Below are 19,671 nucleotides of genomic sequence, written 5' to 3'. Positions count from 1 at the left end.
GTTAAGAATGGCTTTTTAAATAATAACGTTATTATTTCAGCACGGATCAATAAGTGCACTAGTACCAAAAAAAAAAAAAATCAGAAACAATATAAGTTTTTGTTTTCTTACCGAATTGTTTTGAAAGAGGAAACAAACGACCACAAAACAATGTGTTGTTCGCCATTTCGACCTTAAAACGGGGAATAGCAAAGGGAGATAATCAAGTAAACAAGGAAATTTAACGGTGTTGTTATGAAATATGTTCCTTCTGTTTAATTGACCACTTTCACATTGTTGACACACTGGTCCTGGTCCTCGTTAGATCGCCCAAGTTAAGCGGCGTTAAACCTGATCAGCACTAGATGGGTGACTATTTGGAAACACTAGGCACTGTATGTAGGAGGACGGCGACATTTCCCTGGAGAAAAAAAGGTGCTGTTGCATTATATCTAAAAGAGAAATGTTCAAATACATTTTACGAAAAAAAAAAAAAAAAAAGCCTTGAGGCTTACATATATGCAAATGAATAAAATCATCGCTTTTGGTTCAGTCACGCATGCGCAGTATAATTTCTGGGTCTACCGGCATGATGCTCGCCTTGTCCAGAATTCAACCTAATTTTGGATTCAACAACCATGGGAACACACATTTTTCTTTTTACCCCACTCCATCTGTTTCGTTGTTTTATATTTCATCTTCAAGCTAGTATGATTCTTTTCATACTTAGTTTCTTTAAATACTTTACAGGCAAAGTTTCTTTTCGCATTTTGCTAATTCCTCCTCTCTGGCGAGAAGGAAGGTATTTCTTCGAAACGTTGTGGATTATGGACCTTCACCTCTATTCGTGTTTCCTTTCCGAATAATGAATGATTTTAATTTTGAACTCTTACTAAAGTGTTTCTTAACATATTTTATTAAACCTACGTATATGTGTGTGTGTGTGTGTGTGTGTGTGTGTGTGTGTGTGTGTGTGTGTGTGTGTCGCCAAGGATAGGACCTAAAGGGCTGCCCATGGCAACCCCATCAATTTGTTAGGTACATCACGTTGTCGAAACTAAACTCAATGGATTTGTGCAAAGAGAAAGGAGTTCAATAAAATATTTTTCCCGTAAAGAAGGCGGAACAAGTTCACTCTGATAAAGAGCATCGCAGCAAATAGTAATAGTCTCATCGACGGGCACGTTGGTAAATAAACTGGAAATATCAAACGAGCAAAAGAAAAAATTATTTTGATTGGGAGTACTATCTCGAATGATTCTGGAGAAAGTAAACAACAGTAGGTTCTCTACAGTGCAATATATACTATGATATATTGTTGACTAAGTCGCTGCATTAAGGCATGTGAGTCTATCTATCTATCTACCTATCTATCTATCTATATATATATATATATATATATATATATATATATATATATATATACTATGATATATTGTTGACTAATTAAGGCATGTGAGTCTATCTATCTATCTACCTATCTATCTATCTATCTATCTATATATATATATATATATATATATATATATACTATGATATATTGTTGACTAATTAAGGCATGTGAGTCTATCTATCTATCTATCTATCTATATATATATATATATATATACTATGATATATTGTTGACTAATTAAGGCATGTGAGTCTATCTATCTATCTACCTATCTATCTATCTATCTATCTATATATATATATATATATATATATATATATATATATACTATGATATATTGTTGACTAATTAAGGCATGTGAGTCTATCTATCTATCTACCTATCTATCTATCTATCTATCTATCTATCTATCTATCTATATATATATATATATATATATATATATATACTATGATATATTGTTGACTAATTAAGGCATGTGAGTCTATCTATCTATCTATCTATCTATCTATATATATATATATATATATACTATGATATATTGTTGACTAATTAAGGCATGTGAGTCTATCTATCTATCTATCTATCTATCTATCTATCTATCTATCTATCTATCTATATAAAACGGGAAATAGCAAAGGGAGATAATCGAGTAAACAAGGAAATTTAGTAATCCCCAACATATATAAAAACAAGAAGCAACGACAGAATTCGCGCATAAGCCTGACGAATCCTATGGTTGGATGAAACGCAGAATATTCAGTGTAGCTTAATCGCCATATATATTTTTTAATTGCTATATATATATATATATATATATATATATATAGTCATTTACATATAGTACTGTTTCGCTGTTTCACAGAGTCTTATTTGTAGTATTCCGAATTTTACTGGGTTTATATAATTCAGTAATCGTTCATATACCAATAAATTTTAAGCCAAAAAGAGATGACTTAAACTGTAAGCTACAAAATTATCATATTTCATAATTGAGCATTCATATATTGTTTTAACAAAAACCAAAACATCAAAAAATGGGTTGATAGCAACAAATAGTGTATTTCATCGTTAGTTACAATTGCTTCAAGACTATTCGGACAAATTCAAACATTATGTCGTTTGAAAATTTTCACAAGAACAGCTTTTCTTCAGACTTATTGAATAAAAAACACTTTAGCAATAAAACATTATGGAAACCATTTACCTTATAAGGAAAAGAAAAAAAGCGAAAATATTTTACCTATATCTCATCCTTGCAAAGTATTTTTTTATATCTCTATCTATCTATCTATCTATCTCTCTCTCTCTCTCACTCTCTCTCTCTCTCTCTCTCTCTATATATATATATATATATATATATATATAAAAACATATATACACACACACACACACACACACACACACACACACACACACATATATATATAGATAGATAGATAGATAGATAAATAGATAGATAGATATACCACCTTTTTCGGCATATATTTAACGTAAAATGGATACCCATGTTATAGCTACCTTTTGGGGCAGAGCGGGGGGGGGGTGTCTGTTATTTTTTTTTTTTTTTTAGAGGCGATGTTTATTTAGTAAGTGTGGCCTGATAGAACAACACAAACCCTACCTTACAACACTTCTTTTCTACAGGTTTCGGAGGTGCTGAAAACGATTATCATATTTAAATTTTCCGCAAATAAGTATTTTTCCAGATATTAAGCAATGTAATTCTTTAATTTTAAGTAGTGGCTATTGTTGTACGTGTTTTACTTCATACCCAGGAAATACTTACTTGCTGGAAATTTAAATGCGGTATTCATTTTCAGTACACCCGAAAACATATTGAAAACAAGCTTTTGAAGATAGGTGTTGTGTTGGTCTATCAAACCACAATAAACACCACCCCTAACAAAATAAAAAAAAACGCCCTCAAAAAAGGGGACCATAAAATAGGTGTTCATTTTACATTAAATTAATATAGAGAAGTGATCCCCCATTTTTTGCAACTATAATTTCTTCATATCTTAGAAGCTACTTGTTTCCTGGAATTTTAAACATAATTTCCGTTTTCAGCACCTTCGAAAACCTATAAGTGGGAATTTTAAAGGATTTTTTTTTGGGGGGGGGGGCAAGATACTGCACCTTTACAGAAACATTTTATGGCTGTAAAAAAGTGCCACAAATAGACTCTGGATGATGGATGATCTTCTTAATGTGCGACCTTAAGAGCAAATGTCACCTAGCCCATTACACAATTCAAGTCATTACCTTTCCAACGAACCTTCATTTGTTAAATTCTGATCAACAGTCACTGAGATTTAGAACACATAAAATTGCCAAAAAAGGTGGTATATCTATAGATTAGTGGCCTGGCAAGGCCACATGGGAGACAACCAAGCAAGAAAAAAAACTACGCAAAATTCAGCAGCAAAATGCAGCAAAATTAAACCTTGCTTTCCAGGACACTGTATATACAAATGTAGGCAAATTTGGGCATATTTTATTGATTTGAAAATATAGGTTCTGTTTTACCAATTGTCATAAAATTTTAACCATAGAATAGTATTATAATCTCCAAAATGCTTGTAAATTTTCATGTAGTTTCGTCCCAAAAAACCAAAGATATGAGCATTTCAATATTCAATGTAGCTATGAGTGTGTATATATATATATATATATATATATATATATATATATATATATATATATATATATATATATATCTAAAAGAGTGTATCCATCAACAATTGTGGGTTTTTTTTATGGCTACACTCTTTTAAATATACATTTTTTCTCTCGTTGGAACTACACAACCATCACTTTAAATATATATATATATATATATATATATATATATATATATATATATATATATATATATATATATATATATATATATATACACACATATATACATGGAGACACACACACACATATATATGCACACATACATACGTATATATATAAATGTGCACATATATATATACATATATATATATAAACACACACACATATATATACACATATTTTTAGTTATCAATATATAAATGTTTGCATGTCGGCCTAAAACTTTCGACAGAGGCGACGGATTTTACCAAAATCAGTATCGTTTTAAAGTTCGACCTTTCATACGACAAATATCGAAAAATTGGCTAAAAACATTCACCTTCAACTAGGCACTTTTCTACAGGGAGGGGGTCGCTTTTTTTGCCGATATTTTTTAAAGTTATCCTCTCGTTTCAATTAATTTAAACATAAGTCACTTCAGGTTTGGCGGTGGTCGTAACCGCAAAGACGTCAGTTTTTTTACCTCCCGCTCTTTTCCTCCTTCGCTCTACGGGTTCGAGCCTGCCTTCCTACTACCACGTTTTTTTTTTTTTTTTGCTCAACATACAAACACCCGGGCAACGCCGGGCTGAAATGCTAGTATATATATATATATATATATATATATATATATATATATATATATATATATATATATATATATATATATATATATAAGTAAATTTTTGGTACAACAAAATGGAAGGAGAAATTTCAGAGGAAACATAATTTAATTTAAATACCAAAAAACAAGAAATGGGCAGGTGAAATTAAAATTTCCTTAAGGCCTTATCGTCTGACCCTCTAAGAGAAAACGTCAGAATGATAAATTAAAAACTAAGAAAACGAATGAGGGAAGAGGGGAATTTAATATATATATATATATATATATAAGCATTTTGCTAAATCCTACCTTCTGATGAGAAGGAAAGTATTTCCTCGAAACTCCGCGGATTAAGGACTATCCACTTATTTAGTGCTTCCTTTTTAAAATTAAATGTTTTTAACTTTTTCAAAGTGTTTTTTTAACATGTTTTATTAACTACTTGTTTATATATATATATATATATATATATATATATATATATATATATATATATATATATATATATATATATATATATCGCTGATGTATATGAATGTTATTGTTTATTGTAGCCATTCCACAAGTGCGTGTCATTGTACGCAAAAAAAAAAAAAAAAAAAAATAGTTTAGTATTTACTCATGCCAAACTCAAATGGCGATTGAGAGAGTGTTCTTCTTTTGGCGCGATTTCCTTTATCGTAATGGAATGCGTTATACGATGTGAATGATGAGAAAGTGGAGATTCTTTCTACCCCCCCCCATTCCCTCCCCCTCCCCTCGTTTTATGGAGGAGGAGGAGGCGGAGCAAGAAGAAGCAGAAGAAGAAGAAGAAGTAACGGAGGAAGAAAAGTAGGAAAAAGAAGGAGAAGAAAAGGAAGAAGAAAAATATGAAAAGGAGGAAGAAAAGGAGGAAGAAGAATAAGCAGCAAGAAGAAGAAGAAGAAGAAGAAGAAGAAGAAGAAGAAGAAGAAGAAGAAGAAGAAGAAGAAGAAGAAGAAGATCTAATAACCGAATGGGTATGAGGAGTTGGAGACGAGGAGGAGTCAGAGACGAGGTGAGAAGAGGAAAGAGAGAGAGGGGGATAAAGAGAGAGGGAGAAGGGAAAAGAGAGAAGGGGAGAGAGAGAGAGAGAGAGAGGGGGGGGCGAACGTGTTTGTAAAGTAGATTACAAACGCTTGATCTAACTGTGCTGGAATTTCTACAAACGATTTCACTATTTCGCTTACTACATTTTGTGAATCAAGCGGGCGGGGGGGGGGTAGTATAGATTCGGAGAAAAGCAGGTGTGTGTTAACGTATATGGTTAGGCTTGAGAGAGGGAGTTTATTTACCTCCTCAGGAGGTTACACAAGGTCAGGTAAGAATGGAAAACGCCAGCTTACTAGAAAAATTACCCCTTGACCTCGCTTTTTTAACGGTTTTTCACCCCCAAACAAGGCGCATTGCTACTTGAACGTAACTCGTTACTATTTTGGGATCAGCTCTAACAGGTAGCTGTGAGGAGTTGAGCAGCGAGTTGTCTAGTCACATTACATTTAAACTTCTGCAGGTCAGTTCAGTTAGAGAAGCAGGAAATAGGGAAGAAATTCCAAAGTTCAAAAGGCTGAGAAAAGAAACTATTAGAACAGACAACTTTTCGGCAACTAGGGACCTTAACAATGAAGGGGTGGGATTTTGCTGATTGTCGAGGTAGTCGGACGTATGTAAGATGACGGGGGCACAACTGCTACGAGTTCATCCGAGCATATTCTATTAAAGTATTTTTATTTACTTATTTTTTTTTTTTTTTTTTTTGCATTTTCACCCCAAACAAGGCACAGTGCCACTTTGATGTAGGGGGCTACTATCTAGGACATGTTTTGCAGATATACTATTTAGGGAGTTGGGTAGCAAAATCTCTGTTCACATTACACTTGAACTTCTGCATGTCAGTACAGTCAGGGAAGCAGGAACCCGGAAGGGAATTCCAAAGTCTAGCATTCCTAGGGAAGAAACTAGTAATTCTGTCCGCTTTCAACTGAGTTACTTCCCCTTTTGCTTAGGTCACGTGACCCAATATGTCCGACCTAGCATGTAAACTTATTGGAACTTTTTTCCTTTTATCGGAACTGCTTTTCATTAATAATTATTTTTCTACCTTATCGTTTTCAGTAATGTTTGGATATGTTACTATTTGCGACACGACAATTATGTAGGGACCATTTGTTGTTCCTTGAAATTCAGTATTTTTTTTTTTTCAAATAAAATCAAATGGTACCTACGTAATTGTCATGTCGCAAAAATATCGCCACTTGGACGTAAGGGGTTACTAATTGGGACGATGCCTAAGAAAGATTAACAAGATGTTGGTTTACGTTACATTTAAACTTCTGCATATCAGTACAGTCAGGGAAGCAGGTAGCAGAAAGTGAATTCCAAAGTCTAGCTGTTCAAGGGAAGAAGCTATTAGAGTAGAAACCTCAACAGTGAAGGGGTGTGATTTTGCTGCTAAGCGGGTTTGCCGTTGAGGGGGCACAAGTGCAACGAGTTCATCAGAAAACATTCCATTAAAATACTTGTAAAACACGCACAGGAATGCAACATTGCGGTGATAGGACAGGGGTTGGAGCCTGGTTAACAAAGTGGGACCTATTTGATCGGAGACCCTTTTTTTTGACCCTATTCAAGAGGGAGAGGCTAGTGATAGATGCATCAGCTCAGATGTGGCAACAATACTCCATGTATGGGCGAATGGTGGCCTTGTAGAGATACAGGATACTTTCAGGTGTGAGTAATTTTCTAGCATGATAGAGGGAGCCCACCTTCCTTGCAGCAGCCTTTACAATGTCCTCGATGTATTTGTTCCAATTCATATTGCCCGCGAATGTTAGGCTGAGGAGTTTGAAAGAAGGATTCTCAGGTAAGGAGTTATTTGTCATGGATATCAGTGGTTGAAGAGGTTTCTTGTAATTGTTAAAGGAGAGCAGCTTAGTCTTAGTAGCATTAAATGTTACCATCCATTTACGGCCCTACTCTATTACAGTCTGAAGGTCATTTTCTAATGATTCTCTCATTGTCTTAGATTTGTGTACATTTGTTCTTCCCTCGTGCATGATATAGAGCATTATATCATCAGAAAATATACCCATCTCAGACAATATTATCAGGGCGGTCGCTTATGAATTTCAGGAATAATAGTGGTCTAAGGATCGACTCCTGAGGCACTCCCACATTAATGTCATGCTGCTTGGATGTACGTCCATCAATGACAACCTGCATGGTCCTATTGTCTAAGAAGTATCTAATTATATTTAGTATACATCTAGTTATACTGTACGATTTAGTTTTCATTAGCAGTGCGTTGTGCCAGACTTTGTCAAAGGCCTTGGATATATCAAGGGCTACATCCCTAGCTTCACTCGTCTTATCCAGTGCATGGTGTATGCGTTCAGAGATGACTGTTAAAATATCTGCAGTAGAATGACATTGCCTAAATCCATTTTGTTTGTCAGAGAGATTAGCTTTTGTGGGGTGATGGACTAGTTCTTGATTTATTAAGATCTCAGAGATTTTAGCAAAGAGTTAGAAGATACTAATAGGGCAATAATTGAGAGGGTCGGCCCTTTCACCAGAATTCTTGTACACTAGTACCACAAAGGCCATCTTCCAGCTATTAAGGAAGTAATATTCTGCAAGGTATTTGTTGTAGAGTTTGGAAAGTATGGGGGCTAGCTCAGCTGAGCATTTCTTAATTAATATAGCAGGAATAAGATAAGGCCCACACACCTTGGAAGTATTTTTATGATATTGTGGGCATGAGAAGGGGTGATTTTTACATCATCAAGTGTGGCTTCAGTTCGCATAGGGAAATTTTGGAGAGAGTTGTTTCTTGGCTCTAAGGTGGAGTTGGAAGCGAATTGCTGGGCAAGCAGTTCTTCCTTCTTGGTTGCTGTGCATGCGGCCTTCTGGTTGCTGGATAGTTGAGGAATGCCCTTTATTCGCTACAATATTATAGATTTTCCAGAAATCACGTGTTCCTATCTTTTGCGATTCTATGCGTTCCCTAATTATTTCAGCATGCTTTCTTTTGGCTGTTGCTATTTCACTTTTACAATGATTTCTAGCATCTACGAATCTTTGCTATCTTTGAGCAATGCCAACTGCAGTGAACCATGTGGTTGGTATAATACTTTCATGTGGGAACATGTGCTTCATTGCCCGTTTTGCACCATTCAGTTGTCTCATTGGCACACTGTTCAGCAGGAAGAGAAAAGATATCTGTCCATCAGGCATCTCTGATGGCTTCCAAGTCAGCCCTTTTGTAGTACATTGTCATTTTGAGCAATGGCTCCTCATCTTTGGGTTGGATTTTAAGTGTAATGTCTACTGATACCACTAGGTGGTCTATGTTTCCAAGTGCACTGTGGGTATTAGTCACACAATCCTCAGGTACTATGGTGAGGAATAGGTCTAGAAGTGAAGCTTGCTAGTGTACACAGTGGTCACCACTTATCAAGGCCCGGAAGCCACTCAGGGATAAGGGTTATTGCAAGTACATTACGTTAGTGTGGAGATTTGATGAAGTGTTTACTTAAGGGGGCGGTTCATTAGGAATTTGTTTACATTGGACTTGAACACATCCAAGTTGTAGTCAGGTGGGAAGCAGGCAGACGGAACAGAGTTCCACAGGTGTGCAGTTCTAAGAAAGAAGCTTTGTTCATGGAATCCACGTTTTGATTTAGGCACAGATAAAGAGTGGGGGAAATTTTTGACAGTGGATTCAGCTAGACGGGTGTTTTTCATGAAAGATTGGCGAGGGGGGATCAGAGATTGGAGTTCAGACGAGCATCTGCCATGGAAATAACAATAAAACAAGGATAGGCTTGCAACGTCTCTTCTGTGGGAGAGAGGTTGCAGGGTAGAGAAAAGGGCATCCCCCACTAAGCCACAAAGTCTATTTTGTACTCTGTCAAGGCAGGATAGGCTGTTTTTAGCAGCTCCTGCCAGATATGGCAGCAGTATTCCATCCTTGGACGTACTTGGCTTTTATATAGATAGAGAATTGCATCAGTAGTGAGATATCTTCTGGAGCGGTAGAAGGATCCCACCATCTTTCCAGCGACCTTGGCAACAGACTTGATGTACGTGTTCCATTTCAGATCAGGAGTAAAGGTCAAACCCAGAAGCTTGTCAAAACACGGGGCCTCTCCCAGACGAGAGCCCTCCATCCCAATTGATGCCAGGTGGGGATCAGAGCGTTGATGATGTAAGGATAGGAGTTGGGTCTTAGATGCATTAAAGGTAACCAGCCACGTCTTCCCTCACTGAACCATGCGCAGTTGAGAAGCGAGTTTGGAAATGACTGTCTGTGTGAGGGAATCGGCTATAGAAAAGCTATAAATACAGCGCCCATCTGCATCTGTGAAACCTGAGAAAACAAACCAATTTTTATGGTGGACATTAAAGTCAACAAACACTTGTATTTGGATGTTGCTATCTAACGAGAGTGCTGCATCTACACTATCAGAGACATGATCGATTAAGGTATAATTCTGACTTGAGGGAGAATGGTAGAGAAAATATAAGTAACTAATGCAGTGATTAAAGTAGTCGAAAAAACATAGAGGCCTGGTCATCCAATTCAAGACATTGTTCTCTTAAAAGGAGAGTACTACGAATATAGACTCCAAGCTCGTGCGTATATCTATCCGAATCCTTACGGCAGAGTGGAAGGTATCCTGTCATGTTAAAGTAGTTAGAGGGGACTGAGGCGTGTATAATTTTGCTTCCATTTATTGTAGGGTAGACAGCTCCATCTTTCCAAGCTCCAGTCTCTGGTACCCCCCCCCCTCACCAATCTTTGTCGAAAAACACCTGTCTAGCTGAAACCACTGTCAATAACTTTCCCCACTCTTTAACTGTGCCTAATTCAAAACGTAAATTCCATGAACATTGTTTCTTTCTTAGAACTGCACGCCTGTGGAACTCTCTTCCCTTTGCCTGCTTCCCAGCTGACTACAACTTGGTTGTCTTCAAGTCCAACATAAACAAATTCTTCATGAACTGCCCCCTTCAGTAATCCAATCTACCAAATTTCCATTAATAACGACTACTACGATATTATACCATTGATTACTGTACACTCAATAACTCTTATCCTCGAGTGGCCTCAGGGCCTTGATAAGTGGTGACTCCTATGTAAAAAAAAAAAAATACAAAATAAAAAATAATCAGTGAAGGAGAAATCATTCTAAACTGGGGCAGTTTTTTTTTTTTTTTTTTTTTTTTTTGCCCCAATCTGGATTGCCCCTTTTTGGGGGAGCTTGATTTTTCCCCACGATTAAAAAACCGACCTTGTGTCTAACTTTGCCCTCGTGGAAGGAGGTGGGACAAATAAGTAGAGATAATATTAGGTTAAGAGAAAGTGATGAGACGGGGGGGGGCGCGTGCGCGTGCATGCGACATAGATGACAAACGCTTGGTCTCACTAAGCCGGAATCTCATCATACACTCATTTTCTTTAAGGTTTAACGCTCGTTATTACGTTTTTTTTTGTTTTTTGTTTTGTTTTGTTTTGTTTTTTAATGAATGACTGCCGACAGGAATAGCAGGAGCAGCAGCTTGATGTAGAATGGGTTTTGGGGGTGGGACAAGAAAGATAGTGCCTCAGAGAGAGAGAGAGAGAGAGAGAGGGATATATATATATATATATATATATATATATATATATATATATATATATATATATATATATATATATGAGAGAGAGAGAGAGAGAGAGACAGACAGACAGACAGACAGACAGACAGACAGACTAAAAGCAAGAGAAGGAATGAGAGAAAAAGAGAAAAGCAGTTCGAAAGAGATAAATTAAGAAAGGGTGAGAGAGTGTTCAAGATATATATATATATATATATATATATATATATATATATATATATATATATATATAGAGAGAGAGAGAGAGAGAGAGAGAGAGAGAGAGAGAGAGAGAGAGAGAAAAGAAAGAGAGAGAGAGAGTTGCAAAATAGTGAGAAAGAGAGAGAGACAGTGGGTACTAACGAAAGAAAGAGAAAAGGCGAGAATATGATTGATAGAAGAAGAGCGAGAAAAAGAGAGAGAGAGAGAGGGAGATAGATAGATAGATAGATAGATAGAGAGAGAGAGAGAGAGAGAGAGAGTGAGAGAGAGAGAGAGAATTTTTTGCCGGTAGGTGGCTTGAGTCCACGTGTGTGGTTTTATTTTTTTTTTCTCCTTGCCAAAAACGATGACGCGATGCTTTCATTTTTTCTTAATACAGTTTTTTTTTTTTTTTTTTTAAATTCTTGAAACCACCGAGTCATTGCTTCGTTTGTTTCCATTATTGTTGTTGTTGTTGTTGTTGTTGTTATTTTCTTCTTTTTTTATATAAATATTCCATCGAGTCATTGTTTCGTTTCCATCTCACGCCAGAATCCGCCAGAACTCGTTATTTCCGCAAGTCAAAAAGTTTCTTATTGTATTTGTCGAAAAAACCAAGAAACCTGCAAATCGAAAACAATACACATATCAATGATTTTTGCATTTCATCATTCCATAAGAATTTGTGGGGAATTCTACGAAAAAGGCGCGAATAAAAATGAAACATTGTGTGAGAGGTAAACTAAGAATCGATTTTCGCAACAATTCTTTGACTTGGCTCATCCGAACGTTCATCCTTTTTTTTTTTTTGTTTTGTTTTATCATTGTGTCACTTGAGGGTTGATGAGATGAAGTGGTTGTCTGCTCAAAGATGAAGAATTAGTAATTGTATGAACTGGTGATGATGGAACAATTCTTTACCTTATCATGTGCTACAAAAAAAAAAAAATTTCTTGGCGTTTTCTCTCTTACTTTCCCTCTCTGTCCTGCTCCAACCAAGTCTACCGACCTGCTCCACAAATCCCAAAACCTCATCATGACAAATCTCAAAAAAAAAAACACGAATAAACCTAGAACCCCATCCTTCAACGTAGACCCTTACTACCAGGTCTCCTTCTCCAACATCAGGGGTCTACGTTCCAACCTTCCAGAGGTTGAAACACAATTACAGGAGACGAAACCGGACATATTCTTTCTAAGCGAAACTGGCATAGGGCCAACCACTTCCCTAGACGAATTCATAATTAAAGGATACTCTAACTTAACATCTAAATCTGACCCCCAAGATCGCCATGGGCATGGAATATATGCCTACATTAAAGATGACGTTCCATGTGGTAGGGATATCTCCAGAGAAGACCCTAATTTACCTTATATGTGCTTCTGGGTTGCATTAGCTTACACCACGGCATTTATATTTGCCCTCTATCACCCCCACAATAGTGGGGTTACTATCTTTAAGAGCATATCTGAGAAAATTGACCACATCCTGTCTGCTCATCCTTCGGCTAACATTCACATTCGCAGTGACTTCAATGTCCATAATGTGGAATGGCTGACCCACTCAAATAAAACCGATGATGAGGGGAGGTTCTGTCATGATCTTGCCATTGCCTATGACCTCACTCAGATTGTTCATGAACCCACCCATGTGCCCGATACTACCAGTCAGTATGCAAGCCTTCTAGACCTTTTCCTCACAACTTCCCCTGAGCTATATTCATGTTCCGTTCTATCTCCTCCGGGATCCTCTGACCACTCTGTTGTAGCAGTTAAGATAAAAATGTAATAAGTCTTCAGACGTTCCTCTCTACCGTACTGTATATCGATACTCTATGGCTGAGTGGGATAGCTTCCATGCATTCATATCTGACCTACCTCTGCATTCCATGTTTAAAAAAGATGTGTCATCTATAGTATCAGACCTGACTGAACGGTTAATTGTAGGCATAGACCGATTCATACCATCCAAAACATTCCAGCAAAAACCTAACAGCCAGCCATGGTTCTCCCCTGACTGTGCTGCTGCCATTGCGCACAAAAATCACTTTTTCCATAGCTACCAACGTAATAGATGTACTGAGACTAAAGCTGCTTTCAGGACTGCCAGCAACCACTGTAAAAGAGTAATAAAAAATGCAAGAGAGCTATATGCACAGTCCATTAAATCCAAAGTAGCTGAGCAGCAGCTTTGTTCCTACCAGTTCTGGCAAATAGCAAACAGGATCTTGAATAGAAGTGTGCGTTCTATCCCAACCATCAATGGACCTGAAGTTATCTCGTCAGCATCAGACAAGGCCAGGCTATTTGTCAAGAACTTTGCAGCTAATTCTACCCTATGCGACAAAGGCCATTAACTACCCGTATTTCCTCCTATAACAGACAACACGCTATGCAACATACAAATATCAAGAACCTTGATCCCAGTAAAGCAACTGGCCCTGATGGCATTCCAGTTATAGTGCTGAAAAAGCTCCAACCAGAACTTGCCCCATACTTACAAAACTGTTTAAGCATTGCCTTAAGGAGAAGTGCTTTCTAACACCCTGGAAAACCGCATCAGTATGCCCTGTATTTAAAAATTCAGGTGAAAATCATCTCCCTCTCAGTACAGACCAATAAGTCTCCTGTGTGTCATGAGTAAGTTGTTGGAATCCATATTAAATAAAGAAGTAGTCAACGACCTCAACAGAAACAACCTTCTTAGTGACATGCAATATGGTTTCCGCTCTGCAAGATCTACAGCAGATGTGCTAACGGTTATATCTCATAGGATTAGTGAATCTCTTGACAAAGGCTTCCTTTCTGGGGCAATTGCTCTTGGCATATCGAAGGCCTTCGATAAGGTATGGCATAAAGGCCTACTTCACAAGATTTCCAGCTACGCTCTCATTGGAAATGTTTTCTCAATCATTAAATCATTTCTCTCTGATAGGTTCCTAAGAGTAGTGGTTGATGAGCAAAATTCAGAGGCCCACAGTATTAATGCTGAAGTCCCTCAGGGGTCAATCCTGGGCCCAACTCTCTTCCTGATCTACATCAATGACCTCCCTAAACACATACTTAAATCATTCGTTTGCATCTATGCTGATGACACGACCATCTATGGCAACACATCAAAGGCCGTAAATGACAAAGTTCTCTCTGATTCTTGAGTGAGAGGTACAGTGGGGGAAGAGGTGGCTGGTCACTTTTAATGCATCCAAAACCAAGCTTTTATCTTTACATCATCAACGCTCTGATCCCCATCTGGCATCAATTGAAATGGATGGCTCTCGTCTTGGGGAGGTTCCATGTTTTGACAAGCTTCTGGGTTTAACCTTTACTCCTGATCTGAAATGGAACACGTACATCAGGTCTGTTGCCAAGAATGCTGAGAAAATGGTGGATCCTTCTACCGCTCCAGAAAATATTTCACTACTGATCCAATTCTCTATCTGTATAAAAGCCAAGTACGTCCAAGGATGGAGTACTGCTGCCACATCTGAGCAGGCGCTGCTAAAAACAGCCTATCCTGCCTTGACAGAGTACAAAATAGACTTTGTGGTTTAGTGGGGGATGCCCTTTTCTCTTCCCTGCAACCTTTCTCCCACAGAATAGACGTTGCGAGCCTGTCTTTGTTTTATCATTATTTCCATGACAAGTGCTCGTCTGAGCTCCAACCTCTCGTCCCCCCTCACCAATCTTTCACGAGAAACACCTGTCTGGCTGAAATCACTGTCAGTAATTTTCCCCACTCTTTATCTGTGTCTAAATCCAAATGTAGATTCCATGAGCAGAGCTTCTTTATCAGAAGTGCATGACTGTGGAACTCTCTTCCGTTTGCCTGTTTCCCACCTGACTACAACTTGGATGTGTTCAAGTCCAATATAAACAAACTCCTGACAAACCGCCCCTTTAAGTAAGACACTCTATCAAAACCCCCAATACTAATGATTACTACCATACTATCTCATTGATTACTGTACACGCAATAACCCTTATCCCTGAGTGGCCTTCAGGCCTTGATAAGTGGTGACTCTCATGTAAAAAAAAAAAAAAATTCAAATATTTTTCCAGATTCCAATACAATTACTGATTTTGTTCTAAATTTCCAATTCCGATACAATTACTGATTCTGTTCTAAATTTCCAATTCCAATACAATTACTGATTTTGTTCTAAATTTCCAATTCCAATACAATTACTGATTCTGTTCTAAATTTCTGATTTCAATACAACTACCGATTCTAAATTTTGAATTTCGATACAATTAGTAATTCTGATCTAACTTTCCAATTCCGATACAACTACCGATTTTGTTCTAAATTTCTGATTCCAATACAATTACTGATTCTGATCTAAATTTCCAATTTCAATAAAATTACCGATTTTGTTCTAAATTTCCAATTCCAATACAATTACTGATTCTGATCTAAATTTCCAATTCCAATACAATTACCGATTCTGTTCTAACCTTCCAATTCCAATACAATTACCGATTTTGTTCTTAATTTCTGATTGCAATACAATTACCGATTCTGTTCTAACCTTCAAAGCACAAGTGCAAGGAATTCATCAGAACACACTGTTGTATGTTTCTGTAATCGATGCTCGTATATCGTCTAGTGGTTAGAATTTTTATGACTTACTTTTCTTTCTAAAAGGAGTGTTTGTACATGTCGAAAAAAAAAGGGAAGATATAACATATGAAAAATATCTGGAATTGAGTCTCCCCTTGCTGTTATTTAAGATCATTTGAAACTATAGCAGCAAGATTTAGTCTCCCCCTCCATCAAGGTCAGGGGTTTTTGGGAAATATTAAATATTTTGTAATTCATATGCAAAACTAGGAAAACAAATGACTATAATTGAAACATTTTATAGCTGTAAAAAAGTGTCAAATATAGGCTCTGGATGATGGATGATGCTTTTAATGTTCCACCTTAAGGGCAAATTTTACATAGCTGACTACACAATTCAGGTTATTACCTTTCCAACGAGCCTTTATTTGTTAAATTCTGATCAATAGTCGGTGAGATTTAGAACTTATAAAATTGCCCAAAAAAGTGATCTTTCTCTCTCTCTCTCTCTCTCTCTCTCTCTCTCTCTCTCTCTCTCTCTCTCTCTCTCTCTCTCTCTCTCTCTGTCTTCATATATCTTTGGTTCTTTGAGACAAAACTGCATGAAAATTTGCAGGACTATTCTATGGTTAAAATCTTATGACAATTGGTAAAAAAAAGAACCGACATTTTCAATAAAATATGCCCAAATTTGCCTACATTTGTATATATAGTGTCCTGGCAGACTAGTTTCAGTTTTGCAGCTTTGGGATGAATTACGTTGACATTCACAATTCTTGACAGCAACTGTTTCATAGCGCAAAATCATTCATTTAATTATGATATCAATCAATGAATCTATTCTGCCCTTAACTCTTCAGAAGAAAAATAAAATAAAATGCATTTGGGCATGATTACAAAATCCGAAAATTGGAAGAGAAGTTGCAATTACGTTTTATTTTATCTTTTATTACACCATCTTGAATTTCCATATATATCTTTTTCGATTTCATTATTTTATATATATATATATATATATATATATATATATATATATATATATATTTATATATATATATATATATATATATATATATATATTTACTTTCTAAATGTTACCCTCAACTTAAACGATAACACACACATATATATATATATATATATATATATATATATATATATATATATATATATATATATATATTTACTTTCTAGATGTTACCCTCAACTTAAACGATAACACATATGAACCATATCACAACCCCAACCAGAAAATATTCTACATAGATTATCAATCGAATCATCCGGAGTGTATGAAGAAGGCGTTGATCCCCAACATTTCCAAAAGAGTTTCTGAACTTTCTAAGAATGAGAGTCTTTTTGATAAAAGACAAGGAATATTACAATGAAGCCCTTATGAGATCGGGATACAATGGAAAAATAGAGTACAAGTGACCAGTAATAGTAAGAACAACAAACCTGACTGCACAATTTCGTATAACATGGCAATGAGAGCGAGAAAGAATCCGAAGATCAATAAGGGATACGTTAATAATGATCAAAAGAATGGGAACGGAGGGAGTAATAATAACAGCAGAACAGGTAATGACGAGGGAGTACCATTGATAAGAGAAATAGACGCAAGAGACAGGTTTGGTTCAATCCACCATTCAGCGAGCATATAAAAAATAATATACCTTGGGAATTCTACGGAATAATTGATAAAAACTTGCCCCCAGAGAATAGACTAAGCAAAATAATAAATAGAAACTCAGTAAAATTATCTTTCTCGACATCAAACAACTTAACTAACATTATAATAAGCTCCAACAATAGGAAAATCAGCAAAATAATGAATAATAACGAGTTAGCATCAAATGAAAGTGTCTTAGACAGAAAATGTAATTGCAGAATACCTGGCAATTGTCTGTTGGGTGGTAAATGCCTAACCTCAGAAATAGTGTATAAATGCGAGATTAAGACCGACAGTACTAGGAAGATATATTTTGGGGAGGCCATGGACTGCATTTTTAAGGAAAGATATAGAAACCATGTAGTATCCTTTAAAAAGGAACCAGAGAATGAAACTAATAGAGAAGGTGTTAACGATGGCAGGGAGGACGGTACAAGAATCAACATTAGAAATAAAAGGAGGAATACAACTGCATTAGGGGATTTGGTCAGGGAACTTAATGGAAACAATAAAGATTTTGAATTGAAATGGTCAATAGTGGATAGGGGGAGGAAGTAAAGCCCTGGGTAATCAAAAAGGTGCAATCTATGTTTATTGGAAGCCTTCTACATAGTGAATTCTAAAGAAGAAATATTGAATAAAAGGCTAGATGCTATACAGGGATGTCTTCACAGGAATAGGTTTCTGCTATCACGTCTTAAATGTAACTGAGGTAAAAACTTTTTATAACAATAAAGATCCTTGGATACAAGGCCAAATTTTAATGTAGAGTTAAATAGCTTAGAATGATGTAGTCTAAACGAAGAATCCAAATCTAGTAAGCAATTATAGTTTCTATTATTCTAAACTGGATAAGAAATATAGATAACGTATAAAGCTCAACAAAGATTAAAAAGATTGTTCCATAATCGCGAGCATCTTTTAGTATTTAGTTGTAGTAGTATTGACAGTGAAATAAGTGATACCGTTTCCAGATCAATAAAACAACTTAACAATAAACTACCATTTATCAAAAAATTAAATTAGCAATTAGTGGATTGGAAATTAATTGATATTGTTCTCTGACAACTAAGGCTTGTAGAATCCCTGCTGGTTAATTTACTCTTGTTCAAAATGTTTTCATCCAAAAATGCAAGGGTAAACACCTTTTCATCGGAGTGAAACACATTTGTAGCTATTACGTGGTTTTGTTGTCAGAATAATTATTAAGAGGATATATATTATTTTATTTAGGTATTCAAGAACACAATACACGAATTGTAATTTTGGTTTTGGAACCCTGAGTAACCCCAGGAGATTATGGATGGATGGTAGATGTATGTTAAACCCATGGGTATATAGTCAGCTTTAAGATTAAAAATATAATTTAAATACTTAATTTGTTAAATAAGCTATCGTAGCCTTTTCTGTATCTGTTTAATTAAATTAATTAATAAATCATAGACGCTTTTTAGTATTTACTAGACTTGAAACATCAAACGGCCCTGGTTGTTTCCTTTTAATTGTTATAAGCACCTACGGCGACCTTTGTTCCCCATAATTTTTCAACTAATTTTTGGAAAATTAATAATGAGATGGGTTATCTACCTTCGTAGCTAGGTTTTCCCAATTATCGAGAATCACAATAGATTAGAACGAAAGAGAATAAAATATTAAATAATAAAATATAGAATAGGATCTCTAACTTGGAATGTTGTATGAGGATTAAATAATTAATAATTAAGGTTATGTCATTCTTTATTTTCCTGTTTAATAAAATATTAACCTAAAACTGATCT

General features: G+C 36.0%; 1 protein-coding gene across 1 annotated transcript in view; it reads right to left on the bottom strand.

Moving 5' to 3' along the window:
* Nucleotides 1–19,671, bottom strand: part of LOC145266620 (large ribosomal subunit protein bL27-like) — a 68,571-nt gene that overhangs the window by 13,983 nt on the left and 34,917 nt on the right. Inside the window, exon 2 of the mRNA XM_080122526.1 lies at nt 112–400. Within this exon, the coding sequence (XP_079978652.1) occupies nt 112–166 (55 nt within the window). The 5' untranslated portion in view covers nt 167–400. The remainder of the gene's footprint in view (nt 1–111; nt 401–19,671) is intronic.

The sequence above is a fragment of the Euprymna scolopes genome, chromosome 41 (genome assembly GCF_053919585.1).
Source record: "Euprymna scolopes isolate OS-2025 chromosome 41, ASM5391958v1, whole genome shotgun sequence".
NCBI classification, from domain to species: domain Eukaryota; kingdom Metazoa; phylum Mollusca; class Cephalopoda; order Sepiida; family Sepiolidae; genus Euprymna; species Euprymna scolopes.
Note: the sequence above shows the minus strand (reverse complement) of the source record. Positions and strands in the feature narration are given on the sequence as shown.